Source organism: Bubalus bubalis, chromosome 11, assembly GCF_019923935.1.
Source record: "Bubalus bubalis isolate 160015118507 breed Murrah chromosome 11, NDDB_SH_1, whole genome shotgun sequence".
NCBI lineage: Eukaryota > Metazoa > Chordata > Mammalia > Artiodactyla > Bovidae > Bubalus > Bubalus bubalis.
This window is the reverse complement of record NC_059167.1, coordinates 31,677,368-31,691,819: the sequence shown is the minus strand read 5'-3', so window position 1 is coordinate 31,691,819 and position 14,452 is coordinate 31,677,368. Positions and strand designations below refer to the sequence as shown.

The following is a 14,452-nucleotide window of genomic DNA, read 5'->3' as shown; positions in this document are numbered from 1 at the left end:
CTGCAGGTTGACTGTCATTGGAAGGCACACAGGAAGGGCCTGCCTTTCCCCCTCGCTCCCTCCCTCCCTCTCTCTTCCTTCCCTCATTAGTTACTCCACCATCACAAAGACCTCATTATTTGGAATTGTCTTAAAAGCCTTTTGCAGAAAAACAGTCCTCTCCTATCGCCTTGAATGTGAGATATTTGACCCTGAAATGCACCAGCTGTTTAGTGACCTGACATTTTTATGGCTGGTGAGTTCACACCAAGAGCTTGGACTTCCGAGTTGGCTAGGGGCACTGCTAGGAGAGGTCAGGCCGGCCCTGTTTCACTGGGGTGCTGCTGAAGGATTAACGCAAAGGGGAAGGAGTCTCCACTACGCAATCTGGAGAAATGATGCTTCCAGGGCAACTGGCATAGACTTGCCCTCACGAGCATGCGGTGCAGATGACCCTGACCACTCCTGGGAATATCCCCATGAAAATCAGAGCATTAAAATCCTCCCCACAGATGACTGTTCCCCAGCTTCCTTGTCCTGATTTCTATGCGGCACACTGGAACCTGCTCACTCTTGAGTTGTCTGTTTCTGGCGTACATGAACTGGGACCCTCGCAGACTTCCATAGTACCTTCACTTCCCTTTTTGGGAGCTGGGCAGAGCAGTTCTACAGCTTTCCATCAAAGGGTGCCATGGTTCTGCCTCAGAGGTCTCTGGGTGCCAGGGCATCACTGCAGCCCACTGACTAGCACTAAACACACTGTCCCGATGGCATATCCAACAGTCACACAGTTGCTTAGAGCAGATTACGTTTCAGGAGCAGAGCGGCTCATTCCTGGGTTTCCTTTTGTTTTCCAGGCAACCGTGGTAACGCGGATCCTCAGAGCTCCATGGGAGCTGCATGAAACTGCATGCATTGATTTAGTCATAAAATCAATGCATGCCCCTGGCACGGCTTTTCCCTGTACAGATTTCAGTGACCTGGACAGAGTGAAGTTGGAAGAGGAGGAGGGAACAAATCTAACTCACTGGATGGGCCTCCTGCTCTCGTCACGGGGTGGCCACAGCTGGATGGCGCTGTTTGAGCGGACGCTGCATTTTAGAGGCAATCAAAACGCTTCCCAGTGAGGAGGCTTCAAAACTCTCAGAGGCATCCACTGACAAGAACCTTTTAGCTCACAAATTATGGAGACACGGCAGTGGGCCTCACACACTTGAGGAGAGAGATTTATTCTCTATTTCCTTAGAAGGCAGGGCTGCAACCGTGGGTGAAAATCACCTGCACACTGATTTCACTTCTCCTAACCTGACTAAGTCGCTCAGTCATGTACAACTTTGTGACCCCATGGACTGTAGACCAGGCTCCTCTGTCCATAGGATTCTCCAGACAAGAATACATGAGTGGGTTGACATGTCCTCCTTCAGGGGATCTTCTGGACCCAGAGATTGAACCAGCGTCTCCTGAGGCTCTTGAGTTGGCAGGCGGGTTCTTTACCACTGAGCCACCCTAACCTGTAGAGACGCTCCCAACTCCTTAAACGAACAGCAACTGGACAAGCTGCCTCATAAGACACTGAGTCCACCCATCCTTAGAGGCATTCAAATCTCTAGAAAATGGCCATCCATCCCATTAGGGATGGAGCCAGCAGTTTAGGACTAAGTGGCAGGTTGGATAAATGATTTTTTTTTAACTTTATTTTGGAAATAATTTCAAACTTAAAAAAAAACTGCAAAAATTAAAATATCATGAACATCCTATCCCCTTTTCCCAGATTCACTTACTATTAACATCTCACCCCATTTGCTTCATTTGTTCTCTTGTTCTTGTATGTATGTGTGCACATGTATTTTTTTTTTCCCTGAATGATTTGAGGGTAAATTGCATGTATGTGTGCTATGCTTAGACTCTTTGCAACCCCATGGACTGTAGCCTGCCAGGCTCCTCTGTCCACGGGGATTCTCCAGGCAAGAATACTAGAGTGGGTTGCCATGCCCTCCTCCAGGGGATCTTCCCAACCCAGGGATCGAACCCAGCTCTCCTGCATTACAAACAGATTCTTTACAGTCTGAGTCACCAAGGAAATCCCAATTGCATGTATCATGGCCCTTAATTCCTGAACACTGCAGTATGCATTTCCTAAGAACAGGGCTACATTCATAAATTACTTCACATTTATCAGCTTTATAAATTTATACTGATATGTGTGTCTGATCAACCATCCATGTTCCAATTTTGTCAGCTGACATAAGAATGAATGCCCTTTACATCATGTCACCCCTCCAGAAAAGGATCTAGTCCAAGATTCAGATATTGCATTTAGTTGTCATATCTCTTTAGCCTCTTATCAGCCTTTGTCTTTCATGACATTGACATTTTTTAACACTAGTCCTGTGGATGGAGAATGGCCACCACAAAGATGACCCTGTTTAGTCCCCAGAAACTGTGAATATGTAATATGTTACCTTACATGGCAAATAGGGCTGTGGCGATGTGATTACGGATCCTGAGATAGGAAGTCTGTCCTGCATCATCTAGGTGGGCCCAGTGTAATCTTATAAGGGTCCTTATAAGAAAGATGCAGGAGGATCAGAGAAGGTGTGAGAACAGGAGTAGAGGTAGTGTGACTTTTGCCTTTGAAGATGGAAGGGGGCCATAAGCCAAGGAAAACAAGTACCACCACCCCCCCCACAACCTACTTCTTTCATGGTTTTCACTTTTTTTGAGAATTAGGTCATATATTCTCAGCTGGAAGACACCACACATGGTATCAAGAAATCACATCTCAAAACACTTTTGTCCGTCCCTCATAGGTGACATAAGTTCTGATCACCCAGTCAAGGTGTCACCCAATTTCTTCTCTGTGTAATTAATTACAGGGTTTTGTTCTTTTTCGAATTAATAAGCAGTCTGCTGCTGCTGCTGCTAAGTCGCTTCAGTCGTGTCCGACTCTGTGTGACCCAATGGACGGCAGCCCACCAGGCTCCCCCGTCCCTGGGATTCTCCAGGCAAGAATACTGAAGTGGGTTGCCATTTCCTTCTCCAATGCATGAAGGTGAAAAGTGAAAGTGAAGTCGCTCAGTCGTGTCTGACCCTCAGCGACCCCATGGACTGCGGCCTTCCAGGCTCCTCCGTCCATGGGATTTTCCAGGCACGAGTACTGGAGTGGGGTGCCATTGCTGCTCCTCACCAAAATATCCCCATAGGTTTAGCATCCATCACTGGTTTTTGGCTGAAACAATCTTTATAATAATTACAAAGTAATGATATAGTTCAGTTCCAACATTCTCTCTGCATTTACCAGTTGGTCCCAATGTTCTACTGTAAGCAAGATCCCACCTACCTCTTCCACTGTTAATGTATGATTAATATGGGCTCATAAAGTCTTGTTTTCTCAGTAATTATTTTATGCTCAGATTGTTCTAGATTTGACCAGAAAGAGCCCTCTCAAGCTTGCTCCTGTGTCCTTGTAACATATCATATTTTTTAAAAACATTGTGATTTTCTAACAAAATCAAAGTCTCCAGGTTTATCTTGTACCTACCCTGCCTCAGCCTTGGAGTAAGACATTTCTCCAAGGACTTTTGATGCCTTTCAGTGGGCATATTATTAGAGATCAAGATTTATTTTGCTTCTTGACCCTTTCCACATAGTGAGGAAACATATACATGTATATTTCCATATAACACACATACACAGAAATATGTGCTACGCTTAGTCACTCAGTCTAGTCCGACTCTGTGCGACCCCATGGACTGTAGCCTGCCAGGCTCCTCTGTCCATGGGGATTCTCCAGGCAAGAATACTGGAGTGGGCTGCCATACTCTCCTCCAGGGGATCTTCCCAACCCAGGGATTGAACCCAGGACTCCTGTATTGCAGACAGATTCTTCACTGTCTGAGCCACCAGAGAAGCACAGAAATACACATGTGCACCAAAACGAATATACCCATAAGATGTTTTAGAAATGATAACTCACACCAATTCCTCAAATTACTCTATCCCACAGGGTCCTCCTTGTCTCCTCTTCTGTATCTGTATGTCTTTCCTTCCAGGGTGAGAACTCCAAGTCCTAACCATATCAATACATTTACTCATTTGCTCACTCCTATACTGAATATAAAAGAGCTTCTGAATTGCTCCTTACACAACACTACTGAAAACTAATCTACTAAAGAGCACAGAATTTGTATACACTTTTCTCTTCTACTTCCCCTCCCAACATTCTGCTCTCTTCCAGACTGAGAAAGATAATTGAAAAATGTCTGCATAAAATTACTTGGATTGGCTCTTTTTTCCTCCCTCTTTTGTAAGTGTTACATATTAGTCACTCAGTCCTGTCCAACTCTGCAACTCCATGGACTGTAGCCTTCCCTCCTCCAGGTGATCTTCCTGACCCAGGAATTGAATCTGTTCTCTACATTGCAGGCAGATTCTTTACCATGTGAGCCACCAGGTTATAGTAATGTTTTGAAATACACTGCTACTGCTGCTGCTGCTGCTGCTGCTAAGTCGCTTCAGTCGTGTGCGACTCTGTGCGATCCTATGGATGGAAGCCCACCAGGCTCCGCTGTCCTTGGGATTCTCCAGGCAAGAACACTGGAGTGGGTTGCCATTTCCTTCTCCATGAAATATACTAGTTTTATTTGTTTCCATTTTCTTTCAGTTTTGGTTAGGTTTTGTCCCCCTCTTAATCTTACTAATTTTATGTGTTTTTTTTTTATTTTTTATTTTATTTTTAAACTTTACAATATTGTATTAGTTTTACCAAATATCGAAATGAATCTGCCACAGGTATACATGTGTTCCCCATCCTGAACCCTCCTTTCTCCTCCCTCCCCATACCATCCCTCTGGGTCGTCCCAGTGCACCAGCCCCAAGCATCCATATGCAGTCAACTAACATACTTTCAAAGTCAAAACTCTATGAAAAAGATATACATAGACTCTCCTGTGTCCCTTTCACTCAACTCTGAAGTTGTAGGTACTCAACTCTAACACTCAGTGGAAATGATGTCTGGTTGTGGATGTGTCTGGTAGTGAAAGTAAAGTCCAATGCTATAAAGAACAATATTGCATAGGAACCTGGAATGTTTGATCCATGATTGAAGATAAATGGGATGTGGTCAAACAGGAGACAGCAAGAGTGAACGACATTTTAGGAATCAGTGAACTAAAATGAATAGGAATGGATGAACTTAGTTCAGATGGCCATTATATCTACTATTGTGGGAAAGAATCTCTTAAAAGAAATGGAATAATTCTCATAGTCTACAAAAGAGTCTGAAATGCAGTACTTGGGTGCAATCTCAAAAACAACAGGGTGATCTCGATTCACTGACAAAGGAAATGATTCAGCATCACAGTAAACCAAGTGTATGTCCCAACCACTAATGCCAAAGAAGCTGAATGGTTCTAAGACCTACAAGACCTTCTAGAACTAAAACCCAAAAAAAGATGTCCTTGGTGGCTCAGAGGTTAAAGCATCTGCCTGCAATGGGGGAGACCCGGGTTTGATCCCTGGGTCAGAAAGATCCTGGAGAAGGAAATGGTGACCCACTCCAGTATTCTTGCCTGCAGAATCCATGGTGGGAGGAGCTTGGTAGGCTACACTCCACGGGGTCGCAAAGAGTCAGACACAACTGAATGACTTCATTTTCACTTTTCACTTTTCATCATAGGGGACTGGAATGCAAAAGTAGGAAGTCAGAGACACCTGGAGAAACAGGCAAGTCTGGCCTTAGAGTACAAACTGAAGCAGGGCAAAGGCAAATAGAGATTTGCCAAGAGAATGCACTGGTCATAGGAAACACCCTCTTCCAACAACACAAGAGATGACTCTACACATGGACATCACCAGATGGTCAACACCGAAATCAGATTGATTATATTCTTTGCAGCCGAAGATGGAGAAGCTCTATACAGTCAGCAAAAACAAGACCAGGAGCTGACTGTGGCTCAGATCATCAGCTCCTTATTGCCAAATTCAGACTTAAATTGAAGAAAGTAGGGAAAACTACTAGGCCATTCAAGTATGACCTGAATCAAATCCCTTATGATTATACAGTGGAAGTGACAAATGGATTAGAGATTAGATCTAAAAGAGTACCTGAACAACTATGGATGGAGGTTCATAACATCGTAGGAAGCAGTGACCAAAACCAACCCCAAGAAAAAGAAATGCAACAAGGCAAAATGGTTGTCTGAGGAAGCCTTACAAATAGCTGAGAAAAGAAGAGAAGTGAAAGGCACAGGAGAAAAGGAAAGATATACCTGTCTGAATGCAGAGTTCCAAAGAATAGCAAGGAGAGGTAAGACAGCCTTCCTCAGTGATCAATGCAAAGAAATAGAGGGAAACAATAGAATGGGAAAGACTACAGATCTCTTCAAGAAAATCAGAGAAACCAAGGCAACATTTCATTCAAAGATGGGCACAATAAAGGTCAGAAATGCTAAGGACTTAACAGAAGCAGAAGAGATTAAGAAGAGGTGGCAAGAATACACAGAAAGTGAAAGTGAAAGTGAAGTCGCTCAGTCATGTCTGACTCTTTGCGACCCCATGGACTGTAGCCTACCAGGCTCCTCCGTCCATGGGATTCTCCAGGCAAGGGTACTGGAGTGGGTTGCCATTTCCTTCTCCAGGGGATCTTCCCAACCCAGGGATCGAACCCAGGTCTCCCGCATTGGAGGCAGATGCTTTAACCTCTGAGCCACCAGGGAAGCCCCAGAATACACAGAAGAACTATACAAAAAAGATCTTAATGACCCGGATAACCACGATGGTGTGGTCACTAACCTAGAGCCAGACATCCTGGAGTGTGTAGTCAAGTGGGTGTTAGGAAGCATTAGTATAAACAAAGCTAGTGGAGATCATGGAATTCCAGCTGAGTTATTTTAAATCCTAAAAGATGAATCTGTTAAAGTGCTGCCCTCAATATGCCAGCAAATTTGGAAAAGTCAGCAGTAGCCACAGGACTAGAAAAGGTCAGTTTTCATTTCAATCCCAAAGAAGGGTAATGACAAAGAATGTTCATACTACTGCACAACTGCAGTTTTTCACATGCTAGCAAGGTAATGCTCATGATCCTTCAAGTTAGGTTTCAGCAGGATGTGAAAGGAGAACTTCTAGATATACAAGCTGGATTTAGAAAAGGGAGGAGCCAGAGAGCAAATTGCCAACATCCACTGGATCATCGAAAAAACAAGAGAGTTCCAGAAAAACTTCTGCTTTATTGAGTATGGTAAAGCCTTTGATTGTGTGGATCACAACAAACTGTAGAAAATTCTAAAAGAGATGGGAATACCAGACCACCTTACCTGCCTCTTGAGAAACCTCTATGCAAGTCAAGAAGCAGCAGTTAGAATCAGACATGGAACAAAAGACTGGTTTCAAAATTGGGTAATATGTACATCGAGGCTGTATGCTGTCACCCTGCTTATTTAATTTATATGCAGAGTGTACATCATACAAAACATACGGCTGGATGAAGCACAAGTGGGAGTCAAGTGTTTTGGGAGAAGTATCAATAACCTCAGATATGCAGATGATACCACCATAATGGCAGAAAGCACAGAGGAAGTAAAGAGCCTCTTGATGAAAATGAAAGAGGAGAGTGAAAAAGAAGCTGGCTTAAAATTCAACATTCAAAAAACTAAGATCATGCCATCCAGTCCCATCACTTCATGACAAATATATGGGGAAACAATGGAAACAGTTAGAGACTTTATTTTTGGGGGTTCCAAAATCACTGCAGACAGTGACTGCAACCATGAAATTAAAAGACACTTGCTCCTTGGAAGAAAAGCTATGATGAACCTAGACAGCATAATAAAAAGCAGAGACATCACTTTGCTGACAAAGGTCCAATTAGTCAAAGCTATGGTTTTTCTAGTAGTCATGTATGGACAGGAGAGTTGGACCATAAAGAAGGCTGAGCACCAAGTAATTGAAGCTTTTGAACTGCGGTGCTGGAGAAGACTCTTGAGAGTCATTGGACTGCAAAGGAGATCAAACCAGTCAATCCTAAAGGAAATCAACCCAGAATACTCATCAGAAGGACTGATGCTAACGCTGAAATTCCAGTACTTTGGCCATCTGATGCAAAGAGCTGACTCACTGGAAAAGACCCCCGTGCTGGGAAAGACTGAAGGCAGGAGAAGAGAATGACACTGAAAGAGATGGTTGGATGATATCAGTGACTCAATGGACCTGAGTTTGAGCAAACTCCAGGAGATGGAGGAGGACAGGGAAGCCTGCATGTTGCAGTCCTTGGGGTTGCAACTGTCGGACATGACTGAGCGACTGAACAACAACAACAACAAAGTTGTAGGTACTCAACTTGAACATTTTCTTTTATAATGATAAATGTAAGTGTTCACTTATTTTTCCTTCTTTTTTGCACAAAAGGTAGTATGCTCTTTTGCAGTGAGCCTTTTACACTTAAAATCTGCTGGAAATTACTCCATATTGATTCACGCAGATCTTCAACTTCATTAATGTTCACAGCTGCATTGTATTCCATTGTGTGTACTGAATGTGTGTGTGTGTGTGTGTATTAAGTTGCTTTAGTCATGTCCAACTCAGCAACTGTATGAACTGTACCCTTCCAGACTCCTCTGTCCATGGGATTCTTCAAGCAAGAATACTGGAGTGGGTTGCCATGCCCTCCTCCAGGGGATCTTCCTGAGCCAGGGATCAAACCCGCATCTCTTATGTCTCCTGCCTTGGCAGGTTGATTATTTAGCACCACCTGGGAAGCCCCTGATTAAACATAGTTTATTCAACCAATCTCCAAAATTTTCCAGTTATATACATATCATTGCAATAAATAACCTTGTGCTTCTCTATTAATTATTGTTGGAGGTTTATTTCCAGTATAAATTCCTAGAAATGGGATCACCAGGTTGAAGAGAACACCCAGGTCATTTTATTAAAGATCGTTAAATTCCCCTCAGAGGGGTTGTACCATATCGCGTGCCTTCCAGCAATGTGTTGGTGTGCCTCATGGATTCAATCAGTTCTTACAATTTCCACTGTTACCCACCCTCACCAGCAACAAAGCACCGTCATCTCTCCTCTGGACTATGGCAATGGCCTCCTAACTAGTCTCTCTGTTTCAGCCTTTTCCCCCCATAATCTATTCCCAACGCAATAAAGTGATGTTTTCAAGGTGTATGTAAAATCGCTGCAGTCTGCTGAAGCCCTGCCTAGCTATCTCACTTAGAATAAATGCAGCAGTTCTCACAACAGTATCTTTGGTCCTAAATGCTCTGGATGCCAGCCCGGCTCCATCACCCCTCTGACCTCATCTGTCCCTGTTAACTTTCCCTCTTTCTCCCTTTGCTTCCTCTTCTGTCTTGAACATGCCAAATGCTGACCTACATCAGAGTCTTTGCACATTTGTTTCCTTTGCCTAAAACACTCTTCCCTAAGCTACCACATCACTTTCTCTGTCATCTTCTTGAGAGTAATTTTCTTTTTTTTTCGGCTATGTCATATGGCTTGCAGGATCTTAGTTCCCTGACCAGGGATTGAACCCAGGCCCAGGCAATAAAGATGTGGAGTTCTAACTACTGGACCGCCGTGGAATTCCCTGAGGTTTTTCTTCTAATGTAACCTTCTTGCCACTCAATTTACGATTACAATCCACACATATCCCAGCAACCATCCATGTTCTCTGCTCTCCTTCATAACACTTATCACATATTTTACATACTATTTTTTTTATGTCTCCTGCTCCAACCCCACCCATTAAAATAAAAGCTCCATGAAGTCAGTGATATTACGCTGCTTTGTTCACTGAGGATTCCCAGCACCTGGAACAAGGTCTGACATACTAGAGGATCTCACGGTGTGTGTTGAGTTGAGTGACTGACTTCAATATACCATTCTCTTTAATAGATCAAATATGCAAAAAACTGAGATAATGTGACTAACGCAACTGATGAGGCAATTACCAATACATTTTCTACAAAATAAATCTTTGCTGTAGGGACTATTGTGTGCATTGTAGGATATTTAGCATTGGCTCTGGCCTCTACCTTCCCAAGTTGTGACAACCAAAAATGTCTCCAGATACTGCTAAGGGTCCCCTGGGGAGTAACATCTCTCCCAGTTGACACCCACCCATCTATACGTATGTTCCTAAAATTAAGTCATACATGCACAAAAAGAGCAGAACTTAATAATAAAGGTTTAAACAAAAAATATCACCATCATTTGGGGAGAAGATTTTCCAAGAAATACTGGGTCAAAAGTTAACCAAAACTACATCTAAGATCTGTTTAAAATAGGGTTGCCAGATAAAATACAGGATACCCAATTAAATTATAATTTCAGATAATAATTTTTTAGTCTAAGTATGTCCCATGCAATATTTCAGACACATTTACACCAAAAAATTTATCTGTTGTTTATCTGAAATTGAAATTTAACTGCAGAGTTTGATATGTTACTTGCTAAATGTGGTGACTCTATAAAATAATGAGTATATACATTGTTATCTAAAAAATACAGCTACAATATATAGAATACAGCCCAAATTCAAAGGCAAAGTTACATATGTTGATACTTTCATTTCTTAACGAGAGAAATGACTAAAAATTAACTGAAAGTTTAAACAATGAGAAAAGCACAAAATAAACTGAAAGAAAACAAAATTAGTAATCTAAAGGAATGTCTCACAGCTAAGTTAATTAAAAGAGGAACTCTTGCTCACTCTAGTTACAGCCTTGATGGTAAGACTGTAATACTTGGGGACACTGGATTCTTGGGGAGTGCTGAATACATTCTGATGACCCTACATCTACTCAGCTCTTTTCTGGGTGCCCTATCTCTGTCTTCTGTTGGTATCTTTTTTCTGTAGATATACAACCACATGTCTTTGCCGTGCTGTGTAATGTCCATCAGACTTTGTCTGCAGCCTTTGATCTTTTGACTAGAGGAAGCTCTTTAGTCACAAGTATGGGCATCACTGCATAACCTGGTGACTTCAGAAAAGGCCTGCTTTGTGTCCATTTAGCTGATTTAGTTGGATCAACTGAGATTGTGATTCTTATTGTCTCTCTCCATCATTACGTCTATAGATGAGTTCAGTATTTTCAAGGCATTTCTCTCCTACATCCTTTTAGACACATTCAGGATGAGATGGTTAGATAGCACCATCAACTCAATGGACATGAGTCTGAGCAAACTCCAGGAAATAGAGAGGGACAGGGGAGCCTGGTGCAGTGCAGTCCACGGGGTTAAAAAGAGTCGGACACGACTTAGCGACTGAATGACAACAGGGAGATGGCAACACCTCCCTGAAGGCATGGGCACTCAAGACATTCACTGTAAGTGACCGGACTCCCTGAAGGGAACAACTGTATCAACCTACTTTGAGAACCAGGATGGGGACAAAGAAGTAAGGCCTATTGTGTATGATTGACTATCACCATATGGTCATTTCCCAAGCCATGTTCTTCTTATCAGTGGTGGCCCTGCTGCAAAATTTCAGTTTGAAAGAGCATTACAAGGGGAAAAAAATCCCAACCTTTATGTAGCATTTCCTAGGTAGTAAACACAGGATTTCCTGCATCCGAAATGACTTCAACCAACTGCTTGTTCCTTCGAACATGGCCTGGTGACAAATTTGGACACGGTTCCATTAAGTGCAGATAAGCTTGTTGATTGAAATCTCCTCTAGCTGAGCAAGGGGTTTGGCCACATGTGCAGAAAGTTCACAAAGCTGTCCATCCCCATGGGCCTGCGAGCTGCAGAAATGAGTTATCTCATACCGATTCCTACTTGGTCTTAGTATTTCTTGGGTTTCCATGGCCCCCCAAGGAGACTAGAGGTGCTGAATCACCTGTTTCTTCTATGAGCTCAAGAAGGCAGCGTGGAGGGTTAACACTGAGCTTTTGAACATGAGCGTTTGTGAGAGGGAAGGGGAAACTTTCCAACTCACACTCTCCACGGGAAGGAAGTGTGTTCGGTGGAGGGGCCGGAATCCCTCTCTCTTTCTCTGACATAATTCTGGTCACACCAGGATAATTTGTAAATCTGCATTAGAAGCAGTTCCTTTCCCCATTTCCCATTCCTAATAAGGTGCTTGTGATGAACTAAGTGAGTGGAATTCTCTCCCCAGACTTCAGCCCCTCTTTGTTTTAAAATCCTTTAGCGAGCTGCTGCCGGAAGCGTGTGGTTTCGTAACTCCCAAGATGCAGTGTTGGCCTGGAACACACCTGCGGTTTAGTCATCACAATGATGTTTCAAAGAGTCACAGCAACCTCTCCCATTTGCCAAAGGACAGAGGATGTATGGGATTTGGATTCTATAATATTCTATAGAAATATGGTATCCATGCCACTATGTGGAAGGCACTGGGGAGGAAACCTTTTCAGGAAAAGCCAGGTGAGTCTTGGGGTGAGGATTTGTAATATTTCCATCATGTTGCCTCAGTTGCTGTCAAATATAAATACCAGCTGTGTACCTGGACATAATCCCTCTGGCATGTCTGTGCTCATAGACCTCAAATCTGCAGCTTTAGTGAATCAGTGAATTGCTACCATTCACTTCCTTAGTCCCTTTGGGCTTGGTTGTTGAGAATCAAGAACTATCTGTTTACCCTATCTCCAAGTTTTAATGAATTTATGAAAATGAACTCATTAAAATATGGCTGTATAAATTTGCATGATTAACATTTCAGAGGCAATTTCATTTTAGAATAATAAGTATCATTTAATAAGGCTAGGCACTACAATAAGCATTTGTCATAAAACAACCCAATAAAAACCCAGTGACTCATATTTTACAGAGGAGGAAACTGAGGCTCAGGAAAAGTAAGAAAAATTTACCCAAGGGCACACAAAATTCAAACATAATATGACCAAAAAGTCTGAGACTTTACAAATATTCAATCTTAAAAATTTGCCAAAGACACTGAATTGCCCACCTAATACTTTTTTTCATTTCTATGTTGATGATGTTATTCTCTGAGATTAAACATTGAAACTAGAACAGAGCTTGAGGCCATTTTGACTCACTGTTGCAAGCGGGAATTTTCTGATGGCAGAACAGTAATCCTGGCATCTGGAGGCTGGGGAGGCATCAGGGGCTACTGTAGCGGACACGCAAGGTTCAGTTTCCTACCGTCACCTCCTCTCTCCACTGCTAACCGTCCTCTTCCATCAGTGTGGGGTCAGTCAGAAGGTTCCCACACTCCTAAATCAAAGAACGGACATGTGGCCCAAGCAAGGCACACAGAGCTGAGGAACGCCAAACCCGGTTCCAGTGACAGGCCCTGAAGAGATTGCCATTAGCTCTTGCTGTCCAGAACCCAGGAGCTTCTAGTCCTTTCTGAAGCTTAGCTCTTCAGCTTTCCCAGCAATTCTGAGAATGGGCCAGAGTCAGATTCTGCTGCTTGGAACTGAAGGATCCTACAAATGTCTAATCTGGGATGTTCAAAGGACTGAGGGGCCAGACTCTGCTTCTGCCTTAGCAAAAGGACTGTTTGAACCAAAAATTTTGCTTGTAAAGTTTGCAAAGTCTCATCTAAGCACGCTTTGTCCTTGATAGTTTAAATTGTGACCACCTAGCTCAGTTCTTGGGGCCTATAATTTTTATTTTGCAAATGGGGGCTTCCCAGGTTGTGCTAGTGATAAAAGATCTACCTGCCAATACAGGAGACCAGGGGTCTATCCCTGGGATATCCCCTGGAGTAGGAACTAGCAACCCGCTCCAGTATTCTTGATTGGGAAATTCTGTGGGCAGAAGAGCCTAGAGGGCTACAGTTCATGGGGCCAAAAAGACTGGAACAGGACTGAGCGACTGAACACAGCACATTTTACAAATGAATATCATATGTGAAACGAATCACCAGTCCAGGTTTGATGCATGATACAGGATGCTCGGGGCTGGTGCACTGGGATGACCCGGAGGGATGGTATAGGGAGGGAGGTGGGAGGGGGGCTCAGGATGGGGAACACGTGTACACCCGTGGCGGATTCATGTTGATGTATGGCAAAAACCAATGCAATATTGTAAAGTAATTAGCCTCCAATTTAAATAAATAAATTTATATTTAAAAAATAAAAAAATAAATTGCAAAAAAAAATGAGGAGAGGGTGGCACCTTAGGAGCCCCTTTAATCTCACCATCATCTGTACACAGTCAAGACAGATGGGAACAACTGCCACCCCAACGCACCCCGCTGCCAACTCTTTCAAACTTACTTCCAAATCACGTCTGAACTTTCCTTTAAACAACTTATTATAACCAGCAAACTACGACAGCACATTCTTTGTATACACATTCAATGTTGGCAGTTCTTCTTATTTCCTCCTCCATGCCTGTCAAAAGAGATTTGCTCAATAATTTCTTCTTTAGAGCTATTGAATCTGAAATTTATAAAATTTTAAGGGACTCTTTCAAATTCAAGACCAAATCTAAAGAAGTTGATCTGAATTTTTAAGCTACATTCCTCCCTATTCTTCAC

At 42.9% G+C, this 14,452-nt stretch overlaps 2 protein-coding genes across 9 annotated transcripts in view; both read right to left on the bottom strand.

Moving 5' to 3' along the window:
* The window catches only part of L3HYPDH (trans-L-3-hydroxyproline dehydratase), a 102,755-nt gene that overhangs the window by 21,852 nt on the left and 66,451 nt on the right, over positions 1-14,452 (bottom strand). The window contains exon 7 of one of the 8 annotated variants that reach the window (XM_044924914.2): positions 12,677-13,179. The exons of the other annotated variants lie outside the window; for them this stretch is intronic. Coding sequence (XP_044780849.2) covers positions 13,157-13,179 — 23 coding nt within the window. The 3' untranslated portion in view covers positions 12,677-13,156. Of the gene's footprint in view, positions 1-12,676; positions 13,180-14,452 lie in introns of those variants that run through there. 8 annotated transcript variants of the gene reach the window in all.
* Positions 1-14,452, bottom strand: part of GPR135 (G protein-coupled receptor 135) — an 83,851-nt gene that overhangs the window by 16,847 nt on the left and 52,552 nt on the right. The window lies entirely within an intron of this gene.